Genomic DNA, 18,979 nt, shown 5'->3' with positions numbered 1-18,979 from the left:
AAATAGTGCAAGCACCAAAAGGACAAATTCTCTGGCTGCTCTGGGTTCTTCTCATACATGTACCTCCCAAATCTCTTTTTTTTAAACCAACCTTCATGCATACAAAATGATGGCCTTTCTTGTCTTTATTTCAGCATGTCCTGGAAAAGAGCTTTGCTCTTATTTTTGATGAACTTGAGCCAGAGAGGAAAATATTGGAGGTGTAGGTTAGTGACAAGAATTATCATGCAGGTATCCTCTACTCCACTTCTCCAGTCTGCACACAATGGGTTTATTCTTAAGTGTTGGGTGAACAAAAGGGGCATCCCTTTGTGGATTGTTCATAAAGCAATGAGGCACATAAAATAGATAGTGTTTCTTGAGAGTGGGGGGTAGGAACAGAGGATTTTGATCTTTTCTCTGAATCTATTACCAAAGCCCATTTATTTCAGCACAGGAAGTGCTGGTTTAAAATGTTTCCGGGATCCAGTGATTGCGCCAGTAGTTATCTATGCGTTGTTATATTGATGGACACTGTTCAACAGGAGCACCCCACCCCCCCCGCCCCCCGAGAAGCTTTCTTTGTGAAGTCAGTTTGATTTTGGTAGATAAGGTTCTGTGTGTTAAAGAGATTATAGCCACTGTTATAGAACCTACGAGTTTTGGGAATTTTGATTTTTTGGTATGAGTGCGAATGGCTGACTTGAAATCTGGAAGAGCTCAAACATTCAGTCTAAGTGATTAAAAAAGTCAGTACAGGGTTTTGTGATTTAGCTTTTAAAATTTGTGGGCAACTTGTTGCATTACCAGATTGCAGTCTTTATTGGTCATTTTGATTGCACTGGTTGAGATAGTGCATGCAGTGCTGGTACAATTATTCTGAGAAGTGAAGTTGTGGGAGAGGTCAGCTCAGTAATGGTTTGTGTCTAGCTGTGAGGCCCAAAACTCTGAGGTGCTGAGGGCAGAGATGTAGCAGTTAGCAAGCTCTAATTTGATGTCAGAAGGATCACCACTTTTTTGTGTCTTACAAAAACTTAATTTTACTTACAAAGGGTGTATAGCAGGAAGCTTCTAGGCTAGTTTCAATGCACATATCACTTTGTCTTGGTATATTGCTGTATCTTTTCTACGTTTGCAGGGAACAGGTCATTCTGCACTCCCTAATTTCAGAGATCTTTGGGTATTGTCTGACCAGAGCTCCGGATCATCCACTCTGTATTTGCCATCATTTGGCATGTGTGGCTTTACCAATATGTAGACAATTATGTTCCCCCACCCTCCAAATATTTGATAATTTTAGCACTTTCCTATTGTACTGCCAAAAACACATTTTGCTCTTATTGAAGTTGGCCAGTTGACTGCAGATGGAGGTTAAGAATATGAGCACATTTTCCACTGTTACACCAGCTCCCCAGTAAAACTGCAGAATGGGTAAAACAAATCATGCAGATGCTAATCCATTGCCACTTCTGTGACTTTCTGACGTCAGTGATATCGACCATACATCTGCCCAAAAATGAACACAGTATAAAACCCAAATGATGGTAAAATTTATCATACAACATATTTCCTGTCAAGTGTGCCAGGAATATCAATGGACTAGTGTTCAGCATTGCTAACATGGCAGGATTTAAACTTTAAAAGGACTAGTACAAAGAGGCACATTTGAAAACATTTTATGGAAAATTTTTAAATTCTGCCTCAGCCACACTAAACTATGCCCCTCCCAATCAAGCCAAGCCAGCTAGCAATGACAGAAATAATGCTAGGAGCTTGACAAAATGACTCAGAGAAATCAGTTGGAGTCAGAGATACAGGATGGACAGAAGGCCCAATCCACTGAAGTTTTGACAACGCAGAGTCAAGAAACTCAGCCCCTTTGGTTTCTGCTTGGAGGGAAGAATTGAATCCAATGATAGCAATGAGGAAAAATTGAGAATTTTTTTTCCTAGCTCCATCTCTATTATTGTCATTACTCCTAGCACTTGGAACAGTGGTTATGTTGTGGACGCTGTTACTGAGCCACTTTGTTTTGCTCCTTTTTCCAAAGGGTAAAAAAACTTCTATTGCAGATAAAGTGCGATGCCCTGTGAATCCTGTCAGCTGGTTGTAGTTTGCATGGTAAGATCCTGCTCAGGAACATCAGATCATTAGCTCTAAACTTAGCAGTCAGGTTCACAGTTCCAAGTACAAGGTCTGTTATGAAGCTGGAGCAGGAATACCATCTAATTTTGGGACTTTTTCCCCTTGACTGGATAGCCATTTTGACTCCTGCCTCCTGTTGCTGTGCAGAAATTTGTTAAAAGTCATGATAAATAGAGCTTCACCCTACATTTAGCAGGAATAATGGTTTTGTGATGGTTTCACAGTGACTGAGTTACACTACAAGGAATAAACTGAATATGAAGAGAACTTATTTTTGTAGACAAATTTGGACATCCTTTGGTTCTAATCAAGGCTGACACTCCAGTGCAGTACTGAGGGAGTGCTGCACTGTTGGAAAACTCAATATGAAAAATGCATTATACTTAAATTAGAATGATCATGATAAATATTAATAAAGGCCTATCTTAGCTCATCCTTCTAAAAGAAACTACATTAACCTTTCTATTGTAGCAGCTAGCCGATTTTAAATAATTCCACTGTTTCTCGTAGTATTATACTTGCAAGTTAATCCCATGTGATCATACAAAGAATGATTAAGAACTTTTACATCAGTCCTAAATTTGCCTTTCACTAGTTTAAACCTCTAATCAAAGTTTACTTTGCAGCAGTGCTCCACACTTACCTTCTCAACATTAGTTATATGTGATCAAAGAGCCTAACTTTTTGCTATCTTCTCATAACTCAATTCTTTGATAGTCAGAGTCAGCCTCGTGGATTTTCTCTGCATGACCTTCAGGACTTGGATAGTTTTTAAATCTTGAAGACCAAAGCTGTTTTGGTATTCAAGATCACAGCAGTTATAAAACTGCTGCAAAAAATACAATAACGCAAGAACAAAATGCAAAGACAAAAAAGTTTATTTCATGAATATACAGGATCAGAAAAGTTTTAGAACACAGACTTACTGTGCCAAGAATCAGATATGTAAAAGCAGAAGTAACAGGCTTTGCTAAACTTCACAAATAATCCCATTGTTTCAGTTTCACACTTCACAAAACATGTTATTACCACGACCAACAATTTTCTGTGCACTTTAAAAGATTAGGGAAATGTGTTTTCAGTCAAAACTATTGGCAGAACTGAGAGAAACAGGGATATGTCTGCTAAATCTGCAACCGGACATCCAAAAGCTGGAGAACAATTATCAGTTATTCAAATATCTATTTGAATAAAAACTATTTTGCAGAACTACAGAAAACACTTACGTTTTCAAGGTCGGATCTGTCTTTTGCATCCTGCACTGCATATATTAATAATAAATCACATTTAAATTCAGCAATACCCCTGGTATAGTAACTGACTAAATATGTGATCATATGAAAGGTACCAACTCATTTTCAATGGGAATAGCCATTATAAATAGGTGAAATGGCCTTAAATCACTTTTCTTCAATGACCACAATACTGTTGTTGTTGAACTGATCAGAAGTTTAAGGACATTATTGCACAATGCACTTCCAATCCACAATAAAAATGCTGCATCTCATAAGGCTCCTATGTTCAATTATTCAGAGGTTGATGATCATCAGTTGCACTGATAAAAATGTTTTAAAAAATGCCTGTTTTGAACATTTTTATTCCAACAAAAATGAATGTAAAGCAGTGCCTTGTTTTTGTCATTATCAGCCAGCAGCAAAAACACTTTGCAAATCATCACTTCCCTCATCAGGAAAGTTTATCATTGCTTGTAGAGTTTCTTTATATCATGCATTTGACTTAAAGTACCTTACCCAGAGTAGGACACAGGTAAGGTTCAAAGTATTTATTTGATAACAGCAATGTAAAGAAACTCAACCGTAAAAAGGTGTTATCAAAGCTCTGGCTGAAACTCCCACTCTACTGTGGTTTTTCTTTGAAGAATTTCTACTCGTTACAATATTTTTGCGTAGGTGGCCTTCATTTTACTGGAATTGGTAGAGAAAATAGAAGAAAAACTTAATAAAAAAATTCCAGATGCGATACATTCAGATTACACTATTTAGCTATGTAATACTGTCCTGGAATCTGTTGTGTGGAACAGTGGTTTTCAACTCGTGTTCCATAATTAAATATTTTAGAGAGTTGAAAGTTTCAATGAAGTCTTTTCTCATATACAAAAATAGTGCAGTACCTAATACTTTGGTTCTTTGTCGTAAAGCCCTTTTTGGCCATTGTAAGATTTTGAATAAGGAAGTTATGCAAGTAAACTGGATGATAAAAGATAGCAAATATGTGGAATCAGAGGAACAAGAAAAAAGGTGACACTTTGTAAATGTCAGATTAAATTCAAAAGTTGAAACAAACGCATGGCTTAAAAACGATATTAATTAAAACTGTATCTAAGTACTACTACAGTGGATAAACCTTACAATAGCTATTACACAGAAAATGGCATTTAGTGCTAAAAATAGAATTTATGCATAATCTGTTTCTCACAGGTCATGCTTTTTAAATTGGGTCAATGGTCTGTCAATTTGGTTCCATAAGAATCCACATCAATTTAGCCTATTCAAAATTTCAAGAGAAATTGACTGTCAGACTGTGAATAGCCAATAGGTATATTTAACCTCAGCTCCAAAAGATAGATTCTCAATGAGGAGTAAAGCACAGGACCCAGATTAGAACTCAAACATTCATTAATAAAGGTAAAAGTCAGTGAATATAACACTTCAAAATGAATAATCATTTCTGTAATGTTTTCAAGATTTTCTAATGGTGCATGATTTATTTCAGCAAAGTAATGCCCTGAAATGCAATAATTCTATGAACAATCAGATAAATTGGCCTATTGACCTTAACAGCTTGTGGTCCATGTGCAATTATTTTTCTAAAACTTGAAGCTACAATATATGTGCTATAGAGACAATTCTGACATATGTAATGAGACTTACAGTTTCAAAATTTATCACTTACACAGAAAATTTAAACAAAATGTGGATTCAAAAGGGGAAATAGTTAAATTAATGGTTATATACACTGCTCACAAAAAAGAAATCATTTTACATTACAGTATTGAACGCAGCTGATCAGATCAACAAAGCTCTATGAAATATCAGTATATTTTTCTCATGCATTTAAACAGGTAAAAATGTTCTACCATTGGTGATAAAGTAGCAAATAAGGACTTTCCAAGTTAATGTTCACCTTTTGCTTACTTATAGATTTAAAAGTTGCATCACGTACAGAAGAAAAAAAGTTATATTATTGTTACATTAGACGTGGTTTTTATTTCTTCATGTGAATTGTTTTTTAATAACTCTTTGATGAATTGTTCAAGAGCAGTAAAATAGCCCTGGCACTGCCAGGTGTCATTGTGAGTTCCATCTGGAAATATGACTAGTCTCTTAGTCCGTGATGTAGACAGTTCGCACAGTTGTTTCATCATGACTGGTGGAATTAACTGGTCTGATAAACCAGAAATCAAAAGAGAAGGCATTCTGCACTGTGCAATCTTGTTGTAGGACAGAAATTTGTTCTTGTAGCACCAGAGTGGAAGATATCTCATGGGAAAGAAGGAGAACAAAGTGCTGGCCATGTGGGGGATACTGAGGAACGTGTTCTCAACGACTATTGCAAAAATCCGGTGTGGATTCTCTGAGGCCAGGTGAATAGCCACTGCTCCGCCCAAGGAGCGGCCAAATAAAATTATTTTTGTTTTATCAAGATCTGGTCTTGTCATGACGTAGTCCAGCACAGCCTCTGAATCCAAGTAAAGGCCTTTTTCACTCGGTTCCCCTTCACTCCTTCCATAACCTCTATAATCTACAAGTAATACATTAACTTTCAGATTGACCATCATCAACAGAGCATTTTGTATCCTGTGACCAATATTACCTGCATTCCCATGAAAATAAATTATGGTTGGTGAATACGGTGCATTATCTCCAGTGTACCTCAACAGAATCAAATTGAGTCGGACTCCATCCTTGGTTTTAACGAAGAGATTTTCATGTGGGATCCCAGTAGGCACAGGAATGTACAAACGTGAGGAGGGTGGTTGCTCTGGAAAGTAGAGGAGCACATCTTGGAATTTGTACAATATACCTGCTACTGATGCAAGTATCAAGAGAAGCAAAAGGATCCCACCATATAGGTGAAAGGTTAAAATCAAAGCTAGCAGAGAAATTCGACATAAACTCCAGGACCACGAGACCAAGGCAATCAGCCATCTCCTGGCATATGTCCATGATTTCCATGTTTTTTCCATTATAGTTTCTTTCGCAGGCACTAACTTGTCATGTACATCCGTTCTATAAAAAAAAAGTTAAACACAGATGAATCAGTTCACCAACTTCAACGCTTGCTACACAATTATCCTTTGAAAGATTGAGAACATGATAAAATCAATTTATAGCTGGTAAATATTGTTCAAAGTATCCATAAGGCAGAGGATGCTACAAAATGAAAGCTGTACATTTTTTTATCCAATAGTAAACAAAGCACCTGGCTCACAGTATTATTAACAAGCATATTGAACACTTTGTGGTATTGTATTTGGGTCATGTCACAAAGAATTTTGCCTTTACATCAGCTTCCATTTTAATTTTTTAAAAAAACATTACCAGCATGAAATGAAGTACAAATGTATATTTTCAAATGAGAAAAATCAAGGACAGCTCAGAAATAAAACCATGCACACACAAATGGCAATTTAAACTGAAAACCTGCTGCTTCATAATTTGATCATAGAACATGTTAAAATCATAAAAGTATACTTCAAATAACTGTTACATGAGGAAGTATCACACTCTAGGAAGTCAAAACTTCCAAGGGCTAGATTTAACAAGCAGACTTGAGAAGACATGCAACTCCAAATTGCAATTTAGGCACTCCCAACATTTCAATTATGAACACATTGTATTTTCAAGTTAGTGTCACGAAAAAGTTGACATCAGACTTAAGTGAAGAGCAGGGTAGAAAGAAACAGGGTGTAGCCCTGCAGTCTTCAGATGCAATATTTTCCATGCAGTAATTCCCTCCCATCATAGTGACAGAAGTGTTTAAGCTTTCTGCCTCGGTAATTCACTTAGATGCAGATCTTGGATGTTTCCATTAATTTGCAAGTATTGCATGGCTGGTTTTAATAAACCTCAAGTGTTTTAATTTAGAATTTATGTACAAAAGAGGCAACATCACTTATAATAGCCCTTTCCAGAATTCCAGGTTCACAACATTTGAACAGACCAAAACAGCTGCGTTGCCAGGGTTTGAAGAGTTGCCTGTTCATAGCCCACAGACCATAGTTTGGACGCTCCAGCAACACAACTTGTAGGTTTTTGCTTAACTGTAGTTTTTCTCCAGTAGCTTGTCAGTTAAGGTGATATCTCCCATAGCAAAGTGAACATTCTTGAATCACACAGGGAGATACTACCACAACTCTTTCATATGTGTCCCTCAAATCAAAAAATGAAACTCTGGATTATACATTCAATTATCCTTCATCTTGGGTAGAAAATTGATGTAATGTTCCAAAATGAGAAACTGCCTTTCCAAAACTTGCAAATATTTTGCAATTTCCACTTAAATATGTTACGCCCCAGGCGGGAGTAATGCACTGTCAATTGAGTCCCACTACTCCACAGGTCACAGCATATTATTAAAGTTTCCCAACTACCAGAAATTAGCCAAATTAAACGCTTTATTAAACCCCAGAATTAAACACACCAAGCCAGGTTTCTTTAAACAATAAGAAATTAACTATTTAATGAACTAAATCTTAAACAATATCGAGATAAATCTATGCCTAAAAAGATTTTATAACTTCTTATTCCTCCCAACTCTCATACAGACACACACACATACATTCAAAAACCAACCAGTAACTGGTTTTAAAAATGTTTTAAATTAGAGCTATTTCTTAGGGATAAATAAACAGCTGGGTTCTAAGTCCTGGTGGGTTACGTTCCTGGTTCGGTGAGGTGTCCCAGAGCCCAATAGTCAGATGCCACTCGAAGTCTCCAGGCGAATTTGATGAACAGTCTGTAATGGACAGGCGTTCAAGGCACTTCGGCTGCCGCAGGCATCACACAGCTCTTTGAACAAGGAGTATAGCAACAGTTCTATTTGGATTTTTAATTAGCAGTCTAACAGTAGAAACCTTAGAGAATTCCAGAACTCCCAGAAACACAAAAGGCAATGAAAAGTCACTCCTGAGGCAGAGACTTCTCAGAGACTGGAAGTAAAAAGGAATTTGCTCCCTCCAACAATGCCAAGAGTCCTTTCCAGGGTTTTTTTCCCTCTTTAGGCCAAACACAGCCGGTAGGCCAATTTCTGCGGAGGGAGACAAATCCTTCCTTCACGGAGAGCATGCTTCTCTGGTCTGCCAGATCAAACCAGTTCTATCCAGTTCTTACACAGTCAACTGATACCATACGGCATGTGACCTCATCTCTCCTGCTGTTGCCTAGGAACAGGCTTGCAGCTCACACACACTGTTCCCAGAGAAAATAGAAACTTCTCAGCCTTAAAGGCATACAGACACCTCCTTTGTTTTTAAAAACAGAGAAAGAAAAAAACACTCCCAAGATAAATAGTATGAACAACACAAATATTACACTGTATTTACATAGAACTGCCACGCTCTGTAAAGTAACTTTTGATATTGGTACTTTGCTCTCCTCTTGCTTCCTTCAGCCATAGTTTCATCTGAACCCTATAGCAAAATTACGTTATACCATTTTTGCTTGGCAAAAACTGAAGTTGTAGGAAGTTAACACGGAGGAATGGGAGAAAATCTAACATTTGCAACATCTCAATTCTAGGATTTTGCTGTGCATGAAAAATGGCACCAATACTGTACACAAATATCTATACCGCCACCATCTGCCTCTCAGATCTTAGGAGTGAGAATATTATTCAGTAATGATGATGCACAATTTTATTTGGTGGGATGTTTGCTGAGTCATGGCTTACAATAATTTCAGATGAGGCCTTTATTTTAACTCTCCTGATTCAACTCCAAGCTACCTTATGGTTTGTTTGTCGAATGGCAAACACAAACCATCAACCAGATTCAAGTGCTGAATCTAGTCCACACTACTAGATTTATCAGAAAGGTAAAGAAAGTGATCTAGATAATTAAAACACACATCCAAAACAGAGTCTGTCGCCATGCACTCCTAAACAAGTTACCCGCACATAGCTTCCCCCTCAAACTATTTTCAATGCTATTGGTCGCCCCTTAAATTGCTCTGTCTGTACTGCAGGAATGCACAAGGCTGGAAGGGTTGGTTGTAGCCCATTTAACTGTTGCCAAGGTTCAAGAAATAGCATATACTACTGTGCCTCTCAATATCTTTCTCTGCTGGTCCCCTCTTCAATGTCAACTCTGTGTCGTCGATGCAGTCTTCTATGCACATCATTGTAACAAAGTGCAGTGTCTTGCAGTCCATAGTGTTTGCTTGTTTTGCTTCCTTGTATTATGATGCTTTTCTGATTAAAACCAAAGTCACTTAAATAGCCTAGAATTTTTCACATGCAACAACCTAGGAACATAGATGATGTATACAGTAGCTAACAAGACAATAATTTTATGTGAAGACTTTACATTAACTCTCATGATTTAACTTCAAGCTTTTTCTTCCTTGAATGGAGACCAAACCAGTCCCATTCAGCACTATCCTCCTTCGCCTTACTGAACTTGTTTCGACATTCAACAACTTCACCTTTGATCACACACACTTGCTCCAAATAAAAGGTATTGCTGTGGGAACCTGTACGGCTCTGAGCCTGCTTTTTGGTAGGATATGTGGAACATTCTTTGTTCCAGTCCTACTCAGGTCCCCTCCCTAACCTCTCCGGTACACTGATGACTGTACCAGTGCTGCTTCCTGTTCTCGCCCAAACAGGAAAATTATTAATTTTGCTTTCAATTTCCACCCTCACACCACCCCACCCTCCCTTACCTTCACATGGTTTATCTCAGTTTCTTCCCTTTCCTTCCTCGACTTCTTTATCTCCATTTCCTTGGATACGCTGTCGTGCAATATCTAAAATATGGCCACTGACTTCCACAGTTACCTTAATGACACTTCCTCCCACCCCACTTCTTGTGAGAATTCTGTTCCATCCTCTCAGTTTCTCACTCACATCTGTTCTGACGTGCCACCTTCCATAACAGTCCTTCCGGTATGTCTTGCTTTATCTTCAACCGAGGATCCCCCTCTGCTGTGGTTAACGGGCCCTTCAAATGTGCTCAATTTCCTGCATCTCTGTCCTCACCTTTTCCCTTCCCTCCCAGAGGAACAACAGGGTCCCTCCCCAGCCCCCACATTCAATGGATCACGCTTCATTATTTCCATTACCTCCAGCATGATACTATCACCAAATACATATTCCCCTCTCCTTTTACTATTCCAAAGGAACGGTTTCCTCCAAAACACCCCAGCCCACTCTTCAGTCACGAACACTCCCTCCCCTTCCCAAGCACCTTCCTTTGCAAGCGAACAGATGCAACATGTGCCCTTTCACCTCCTGTCCAGGGCCACAAACACTCATCCGCAGTGAAACTGCAATTTACTTGTACTACTTTCAATTTAGCATACTACATTCGCTGCTCACTGTGCAAACTCCTCTACACTGGGGAGACCAAATACAGATTTGTGGAACACCTCTGTTCCATCTGCAAGTATGCATACGAGCTGCCAGTTGCTCGACATTTTAATTCTTTGCCCAAGTTCCGCTCTGTCCACTGCCTCCTAGACTGTTCTAATGAAGCTCACATGATAATCTGAGACATTGGCTGGCCAAGTCACTAGAAAGTCCCCCACGCTTGTTCAAATATGCTCATTAGGCCTACTTTCTGAAGCCATGGATACTAATTTGGCTGCAAATTCTTTGCAGATCTCTGTTTGTTCATCATATTTACTAACAACTTGTATGATGGGACAAAGTCACACATCCAATTTTGCCAATGAAACAAAGATAGCCAGCAGTGTGGGTAGTTTAGATGGAAGCATAACATTACGAAGAGGTATTAATAGATTAAATGATTGGGAAAAACTGTAGCAAATGGATTTCAATGTAAAAAAAAATGAGGTCATCCACTTTGGACATAAAAAAGGAAAAAAAAAGTACTTCTTAAATGGTGAAAAACTAGAGGCAGTGGAGGTCCAAAGAGACTTGGGTGGGGTGTCATACAGTTATACAGTACAGAATCAGGCCCTTCGGCCCATCGTGTCTGTGCCGGCCATCAAGCACCGAATTATTAGTGGCGCGCAGTGGTTAGCACCGCAGCCTCACAGCTCCAGCGACCCGGGTTCAATTCTGGGTGCTGCCTGTGTGGAGTTTGCAAGTTCTCCCTGTGTCTGCGTGGGTTTCCTCCGGGTACTCCGGTTTCCTCCCACACACCAAAGACTTGCAGGCTGATAAGTAAATTGGCCATTATAAATTGCCCCTAGTGTAGGTAGGTGGTAGGGAAATATAGGGACAGGTGGGGATGTGGTAGGAACATGGAATTAGTGTAGGATTAGTATAAATGGGTGGTTGATGGTCGGCACAGACTTGGTGGGCCGAAGGGCCTGTTTCAGTGCTGTATCTCTAAACTAAACTATTCTAGTCCCATTTTCCAGCACTTGGCCCGTAGCTTTTTTAGTTTAGTTTTTAGACCCGTAGCCTTGTATGCTATGGCGTTTCAAGTGCTCATCTGAATACTTCTTAAACATTGAGGGTTCCTGCCTCTCCCACCTCTTCAGGCAGTGTATTCCAGATTCCAGGGTGTGGGGGGCGGGATTCTATGTATATGGATTGTTAAAATGAACAGGTACAGAAAATGACCAAAAAGGCTCATGGAATGCTGGCCTTTATATTTACAGGATTAGAATACACGAGGGGTAGGAATTATGCTACAACTATGCAGAGCTCTGATTAGACAACACCTGGAATACTTTGAGCAGTTCTGAGCACCATATCTTTGGAGGAAGCCTTGGAGGGAGTGCACTGTACATTTCCAGGAATGATACCTGGAGGCCAAGGGTTAAATTACAAAGCTAATTATATAAACTAGTGTTGTATTCCCTGGAATTTAGCAGGCAAAGGGGTGATTTGATCAAAGTTTTCAAAATTTTAAGGGAACAGATAGGGTAGATAGAGAGAAACTATTTCTGCTGGTTGGGGAGCCTAGCACTAAGGGTCACAATTCTAAAAAAATAAAGCCAGATGTTTTAGGGGCGAAATTAGGAAAGAATTCTGCACATAAAAGGGTTGAATTTTATGGACCCCCCGAGACAGTTTCGAAGGCATGGGGGGCATAGAATTGTGATGGGGTAAGGGGATCGGGCTTAGGGCCCGTTGCCTCTCCGTCGCATCGCAATTTTGTTGATGGTGGTTGAGGCTGACTACAGCCTTCCTGCCCAATTGAGGCCCCTTAAGTGGCCTATGAACAGCCACTTGAGCCTCTTTTCCCCCTCCACCGCTGGCCAGTGGCAGGGGGTCCTCCATCATGCGGTGAGGATGTCTGTAAAATGATGCGACCCCACTGCGGGCTTGTGGTGGGGGCCCCTCCTCTGTGGGAAATCTTGGCCCATGAAGGGACGCCGCTAGCAAACAAAATGCCTCCCTGTAACCACATCCCCCTGTACTCCATGCCCACCCCTCCTCTCCCTTCATCGTTGAGGCCTTCCGGAATGGCCGTGGCTACCCTACCCTACCTCACTTACCCGAGATCTGGGTCTCCAGCCCTAAGAGGGTTAGGAAAGAGGCATGCACTAAGTTCTCTATAGACAGAAGAAGAGTGCATGATAAGAGAGAATATGAAGTAATTAGGACTGAAGTCAAAAAATGGAACCATGAAATTAAATGATCAAGGAACGTAAAACAAAATAGTAAAATATTTTACAGACACATCACTAAAACAAATGGAGGCTGAGATGGTAATAAGCAGATTGAGGGATAGACAGGATAATACCACAGGGAACAACAGAGAACTGGCAGAAATATTAAATTTTTTGCTCCAGTAGTTACCAGAGAGATAGAACAGGTAGACATGTGCATTTAAATTTAAAAAAAAAGTGGATGCATCAAATAAACTAACAAAACTCAAAAAAGATAACGTCCTTGGTCCAGATGGATTGCATCCACATATTTGAAAAGAGCTAGCAGGGGCATTACTACACATATTTAAAAATTCGTTAGAAAAAGGCGTAGAACCAGACGAATGGTGGATAGCTAAAATAATTCTTATGTTTAAGAAGGGGGACAGAATATGCCCAGGGGGTTATAGACCAGTCAGCCCAACATCGGCAGTAGGAATAAAATAATGGAATCCCTACTAAAAGGAGAGAATTGAAGATGATCTAGAAAAGTAAAACATAATAATGAATAGTCAGCATGGATTTCAAAAGGGAAAATCTTGATTGACCAACGTTACTGAATTTTTTGAAGAGGTGACAGAGAGAGTATATAATGGTATTGCAGTAGATGCAATTGTTGGCCAGATGCTGCAAGTCAAACAGAATCAGTTACAAAGTGCTGGAATTGTTTGACCTGTAGTAACCTGGAGCTCGGACACTGGCCTGTGCTGGTAAAAACCAGTTTGAACTAATTACTCAGATTTGGAGAGATAAGCAACAGGATAAGAATAGCGCTTTTTGGGCATAGAGCCAGTGAAAACTCCGGAGATCAACCATCGTGGAAGCTGAAGACCCTGCGTGAGTGACGCGGCGACGACGTAGGGGAGAGAGAGAGAGAGAACGAGAACGGAACGCCTGGCCAGCGTTAACTCTCCCTTTTTCGGGTAATATCCTTTGTATTCTGTGACTAGGACAGGGAAAGTCAGAGGAACCTAGTGGGTGTGCTAATGAATTCTAGCTAGTTTTGTTATTAACTGTATAACTCAGGGGAGTTGTATGTTTTTGTCTAACTAAGTGTATAAGCCTTATTCTTACATTGTACAACAACATGAATAAAGTAAATTGACAGTTAAAGAAAGGACTGAGTTCCCCCTCTTTGTACTAAGCCAGTAACTGTAGCTGTGGACAAGGGGGAGTTGACTCCGCTCCACGGTTAACATAATTGGCGCCCCAGGTGGGCTCGAGGATAAATCTCTCCGTTGAATCAGCGGGAGACTCGAGCCAAACCGAATTGGCAAAGTACAGAGAGAACAGGAACTTAGGGGTTAATTTGTAGCTACTAAGATAAGATAAGGGCGGCACAGTGGCGCAGTGGTTAGCACCGCAGCCTCACAGCTCCAGGGACCCGGGTTCGATTCCGGGTACTGCCTGTGTGGAGTTTGCAAGTTCTCCCTGTGTCTGCGTGGGTTTTCTCCGGGTGCTCCGGTTTCCTCCCACAAGCCAAAAGACTTGCAGGTTGATAGGTAAATTGGCCATTGTAAATTGTCACTAGTATAGGTGGGTGGTAGGGAAGTGTAGGGACGGGTGGGGATGTTTGGTAGAAGTATGGGATTAGTGTGGGATTGGTGTGAATGGGTGGTTGATGTTCGGCACAGACTCGGTGGGCCGAAGGGCCTGTTTCGGTGCTGTATCTCTAATCTAATCTAATCTAATGACGAAACAAAGGGAATCTCCAAACCTTGCAGACTCTGATTGTTTTGATTGGAAAGGATTCCTCCAAAAATATGTAATAGCGAAGTGGCCGCAATACGGAGCGTATGCTGGTCACACTAGTGATCAGGGAAAACCTGTAGGGGAAGCCCTTTGGAAGACTGCACAAGCAAAAATGTCAGCTAGGAAATTTAAAAAGATACATAAGTCAGTAGCTACCGGCTGCTTACTTGAGGAATGGATAGAATGCCAACAGCAGGCTAAAAATGAGCAGAACAGACTTGAGGAGACTCGGTGAGGAGGCAGCCCGCCTTAATGAAAAAGTAACTAATTTGCAGGGACAGAGAAGTGAGGATTTGATGCATATGAACCAATATCAGTTACAGTGTGAAAAACTAGTTACGGAAAAAAGTAGGCGAGAGGGAGAAGCCGAAGAAGCTAAAGCTGAGGTGGAAGGATGGAAGCAGCAATGTAGTGATTTAAAAACTGCCATGAATGTGATTCAGAGAGCAGCTCAGGAGAAGAGTAGTAATTCAGGTGATCATACAAAGTGTCAAAAATACATAGCGAGACTGCAAGAGCAGCTAGCCACGCAGAGAGGTATAATCTGTGCTTTTGCAACCGAAGGAAGTGAGGAGAATGGTGAAGGGGGCATAGATTGGAATGAGTTAGCAGATGAAGCGGCTAGATACGGCCATGATGACGGAGACCCTCTACCCGAGGATCCTCCGCCAGCATATGAGCCAGAGCCAAAAGGAGTCATCGGGCCCCATGACCCCCTTGTGACCACGAGGGCAGCGATAGGGGCAGATGGCCAGGTGGCAGTTGGCCCGCAGATGACATATTCCACTCCAATAGGGGTACAGCAATTAAGGGATATTGCGAAAGATATTGGGACGTGCGCACCGGGGATGATCCTAGGGGGCTGTTCCAAGCGGTCAGTCAACAGAGAGGAATAGACGGCTTAGATGATGAAGAAAGAAAATTAATTATAATGTGCCTACACCCACACGTACACTCCGCCCTACCGGAGGAGCAAAAACTCGGTAGAGGCACAAATGAGGATTTAAAAGAACAAGTATTAAAGGTCATGGGTGCTAATAGAGGGGACCCAGTGGAGGCGCTAACGAAATGTTATCAAAGAAAAGGTGAACACCCTGTCGCGTTTGCGGCTTGCATCTGGGCGGTGTTTCAAGGGGTATATGGCGTGAACTAGATAGAGCAAATCCAACGCCAGAGATTAGAAATCGATGGCTGAGAACGCTGGTGTCGCATGGCACTGAGGAGTCAAGAAGGGCACTAGATTAATTTGATCCCTCTGATGACACGCACACAGAGGCTTGGGTACTCAGGAGGATGGTTAGAGTATGGGAGAAGGAAACAACAAAATTCTCCAAGGCCCCTGGGGGAAAGGCAATGCCTGTAAAAGATCAGACAATAACCTGGAGAAATGAAGGAAGGGGAACTGCACAGGGGGCACCCCACCCAGCTTTTCAGACAGGAGGAAGGGGTAGAGGCATTGGGAGAGGATCTGTCACAGGAACAGGGAGAACTCTGGGCGGGCCAACCCACTGCTATAATTGTGGCCAGGAGGGACATTTCAAAAGAGAATGCCCAAACCTGAGACGAGAAAATGTAGGTCGGGGAGGAGGCCAGAACAAACGTCAGAGCCTACCCGTGGAAGGACCGAATAGGTCAAATCCTCAATGTGATATACTAGAGATAGCACCGTCTTCAGGGTTGTACCCTGAACCACGATGACTGTTGCAGGACTCTTATGGGTGTGAGACACGCGGTGGGATAACACAGGGAGACCCCTAGTGAATGGTAGGGTTGGAGGTCGCCCTGTCACATTCCTTTGGGACACTGAAGAATCCCGAACCATCGTAAACACCACCAATGTTAGTAAAGTAGATTGGAAAATTCAAAGTAAACTTGTTTTACGTGGATTTACAGGACATTCATAAGTGGGATATGTGAGCGTACCATTGGAAGTCAGTGTGGGGGACGTAGCAATAGAGCACTCAGTGGTTCTCATTGAGTTACCTAGAGAACAAGAACATATATTAGGGTGTGATTACATGGCTAAAGCGGGACTCTATTTTGACCCCGTTAATTGCGCAATTTGGCAAATGCCCTTGGGCAGGGGTAGTATAGATCATACATCTGTCCCGGTGGGGGAATACCAGGATAGGATATGTATGTTCGGCGAACTGTGGACAAGACCAGAAGAAATGAGTAGTGATAATGAAGTACAACAAATCACACGGAATTCAATAGTATTTGCTTGACATAAACATGATTGTGGGAAAATGACCGGAAGTGTGTGTATACAGGGCCCAGACCCCAAACCACAGAAGCAGTACGGTTTTCCAAAACAGGCAGAAGAGGAAGTAGGAAATGTGATAGAGTTTGTTGCTACAAGGGATATTAAGACCGGTAGCCTCCACTAACAACTCACCTATTTGGCCGGTGAGGAAACCGGACGGTAGCTGGCGACTATCGAGAATTAAATAAGGTAACCCCGTTAACGGCCCCTACCGTAGCAACTAACCCAGAGACGGTAGTTAAACAAAATGAGGATGCACAGTGGTTCAATGTTTTAGACATAAGTAACGGTTTTTGGTCTATTCCACTGGAGAAGGAATGCCAATATAAATTTGCATTTACTTTTCAAGGACAACAATATACATGGACCGCCCTGCCACAGGGATGTCATAATTCCCCGTCTATATTTCACCAACGTTTAAGGGAAGGGTTAAAAAGGTTCTCAAAGCCTGAATGTCTGGTGCAGTATGTAGACAACTTACTTCTACAAACTGAAATGGAACAGGAACATTATCAGTTACTAAGTGAATTACTACAATTGTTACACGAATTGGAACTAAAAGTAAACCCTAAAAAAGCGCAAGTTATGAAACAGAAGGTTACTTACTTGGGAATGATCTTGATACCGGGAAAGAGAGAAATTGACCAACAAAGGTTAGTAGCAGTTGGCAGACTCCCTGTCCCGAGGGATGTAAAAGGGTTGAGATCTTTCTTGGGTTTGGTGGGATATTGCAGGGACCACATTGATGGATTCGCTACAAAAGCGGCCCCATTAATGGAACTATTGAAAAAGAATGTGGCGTGGGAGTGGAAAACTGAACACACACAGGCCATTTCGGATTTAAAGCAGGCACTAGCTGCTGCGCCTGCCCTGAAAACCCCAAATCCAACTGAGCCATTTTCATTGGAGGTAGCTACCACAGACACCACCCTCTCAGCAGTTCTGTTACAGGAGACACGCGGGAAATTGAGACCACTCGCGTATGCTTTCACCGGTACAGCAGGGGTATACGACATGCGATAAACATTTGTTAGCAGTTTTTTGGGCAGTATAGTATTTTACTTACGTAGTGGGACTGAATCCACTTACAATATTGACAGAACATACCCCTGTACAGTTACTATTAGACGGTAGGATCAAAGATGGGCCAGTAAGTCAGAACCGAATTGCTAGGTGGACACTGTTGTTGCAGGGAAGAAACATAAGCGTGAAAGGAGTAAAAACTACTATGTTGGCAGATAACCTAGTGTATCAAGGAGAGAAACATGTGTCAAGCCGTGATAGCAAATGATCCCAAGGGACCATTTGTATCAAAACAAAAAGGAGGGGGTAGGAGTGGATTGGAGAAAGCAATGGGGACAGAAAGTAAAGATGCAAAGAGAAAAGAAGAACCCCACTTAAAAATTTTTGTGCATGGTTCCTCATCAGTACAAGATGGCGAGAGGAGGACTGGGTGCGGGATATATGTAGAAGACGAGCACGGTCAGGAAAAGTTTAGCGCAGCCTTAAGATTGCCTAGAATCATAAGCGCGCAGGCGGCAGAATTAGCAGCCGTCGCATATGTGGTTGGCCACCCAGAATACTTCCCGCCCGGATCAGTGATATATTCTGATCGCATGTATATCTGTAATAGCCTCACGGAACATTTGCCCTTATGGGAGGCGAGAGGTTTTGTCTCAGCGGATGGGAAGCCCCTTCCATCGGCCCCATTATTAAGATACATCTTTGAAGGAGCACAGGGGAAAGGATATGGGATCACGAAGGTAAAAGCTCATTCAAAACTTACTCCGGAAGGGAACAGGAAAGCGGATGAGCTAGCCAAACAAGGTGCTGTTAGTGGGCAGGAATGGCAGCCACCGATTGAGGACATTGGGGAACAGAAAGGAAAACAGGTTAAGGTAATGGATTTAACAGAGGAGCAGAAGAAAGATGGAGAATTGAAAAAACTGATAGAAGGAGTAGAGTCAGATACATACAAAGAGTACAAGGGGATATATATTCAGGACGGAGTAGTTTTATGTGAAGGAAA

The 18,979-nt window shown here is 41.4% G+C and overlaps 1 protein-coding gene across 2 annotated transcripts in view; it reads right to left on the bottom strand.

Moving 5' to 3' along the window:
* Positions 1–2,981: 2,981 nt before the first annotated feature.
* The window catches only part of abhd13 (abhydrolase domain containing 13), a 49,380-nt gene continuing 33,382 nt past the window's right edge, over positions 2,982–18,979 (bottom strand). For both annotated transcript variants that reach the window (XM_068034134.1, XM_068034133.1), the window contains exon 2: positions 2,982–6,374. In XM_068034134.1, coding sequence (XP_067890235.1) covers positions 5,321–6,331 — 1,011 coding nt within the window. In that variant the 5' untranslated portion in view covers positions 6,332–6,374 and the 3' untranslated portion in view covers positions 2,982–5,320. The remainder of the gene's footprint in view (positions 6,375–18,979) is intronic.

Source organism: Heterodontus francisci, chromosome 6 (assembly GCF_036365525.1).
Source record: "Heterodontus francisci isolate sHetFra1 chromosome 6, sHetFra1.hap1, whole genome shotgun sequence".
Taxonomy (NCBI): domain Eukaryota; kingdom Metazoa; phylum Chordata; class Chondrichthyes; order Heterodontiformes; family Heterodontidae; genus Heterodontus; species Heterodontus francisci.
This window is presented reverse-complemented; position numbering and strand designations above follow the sequence as displayed.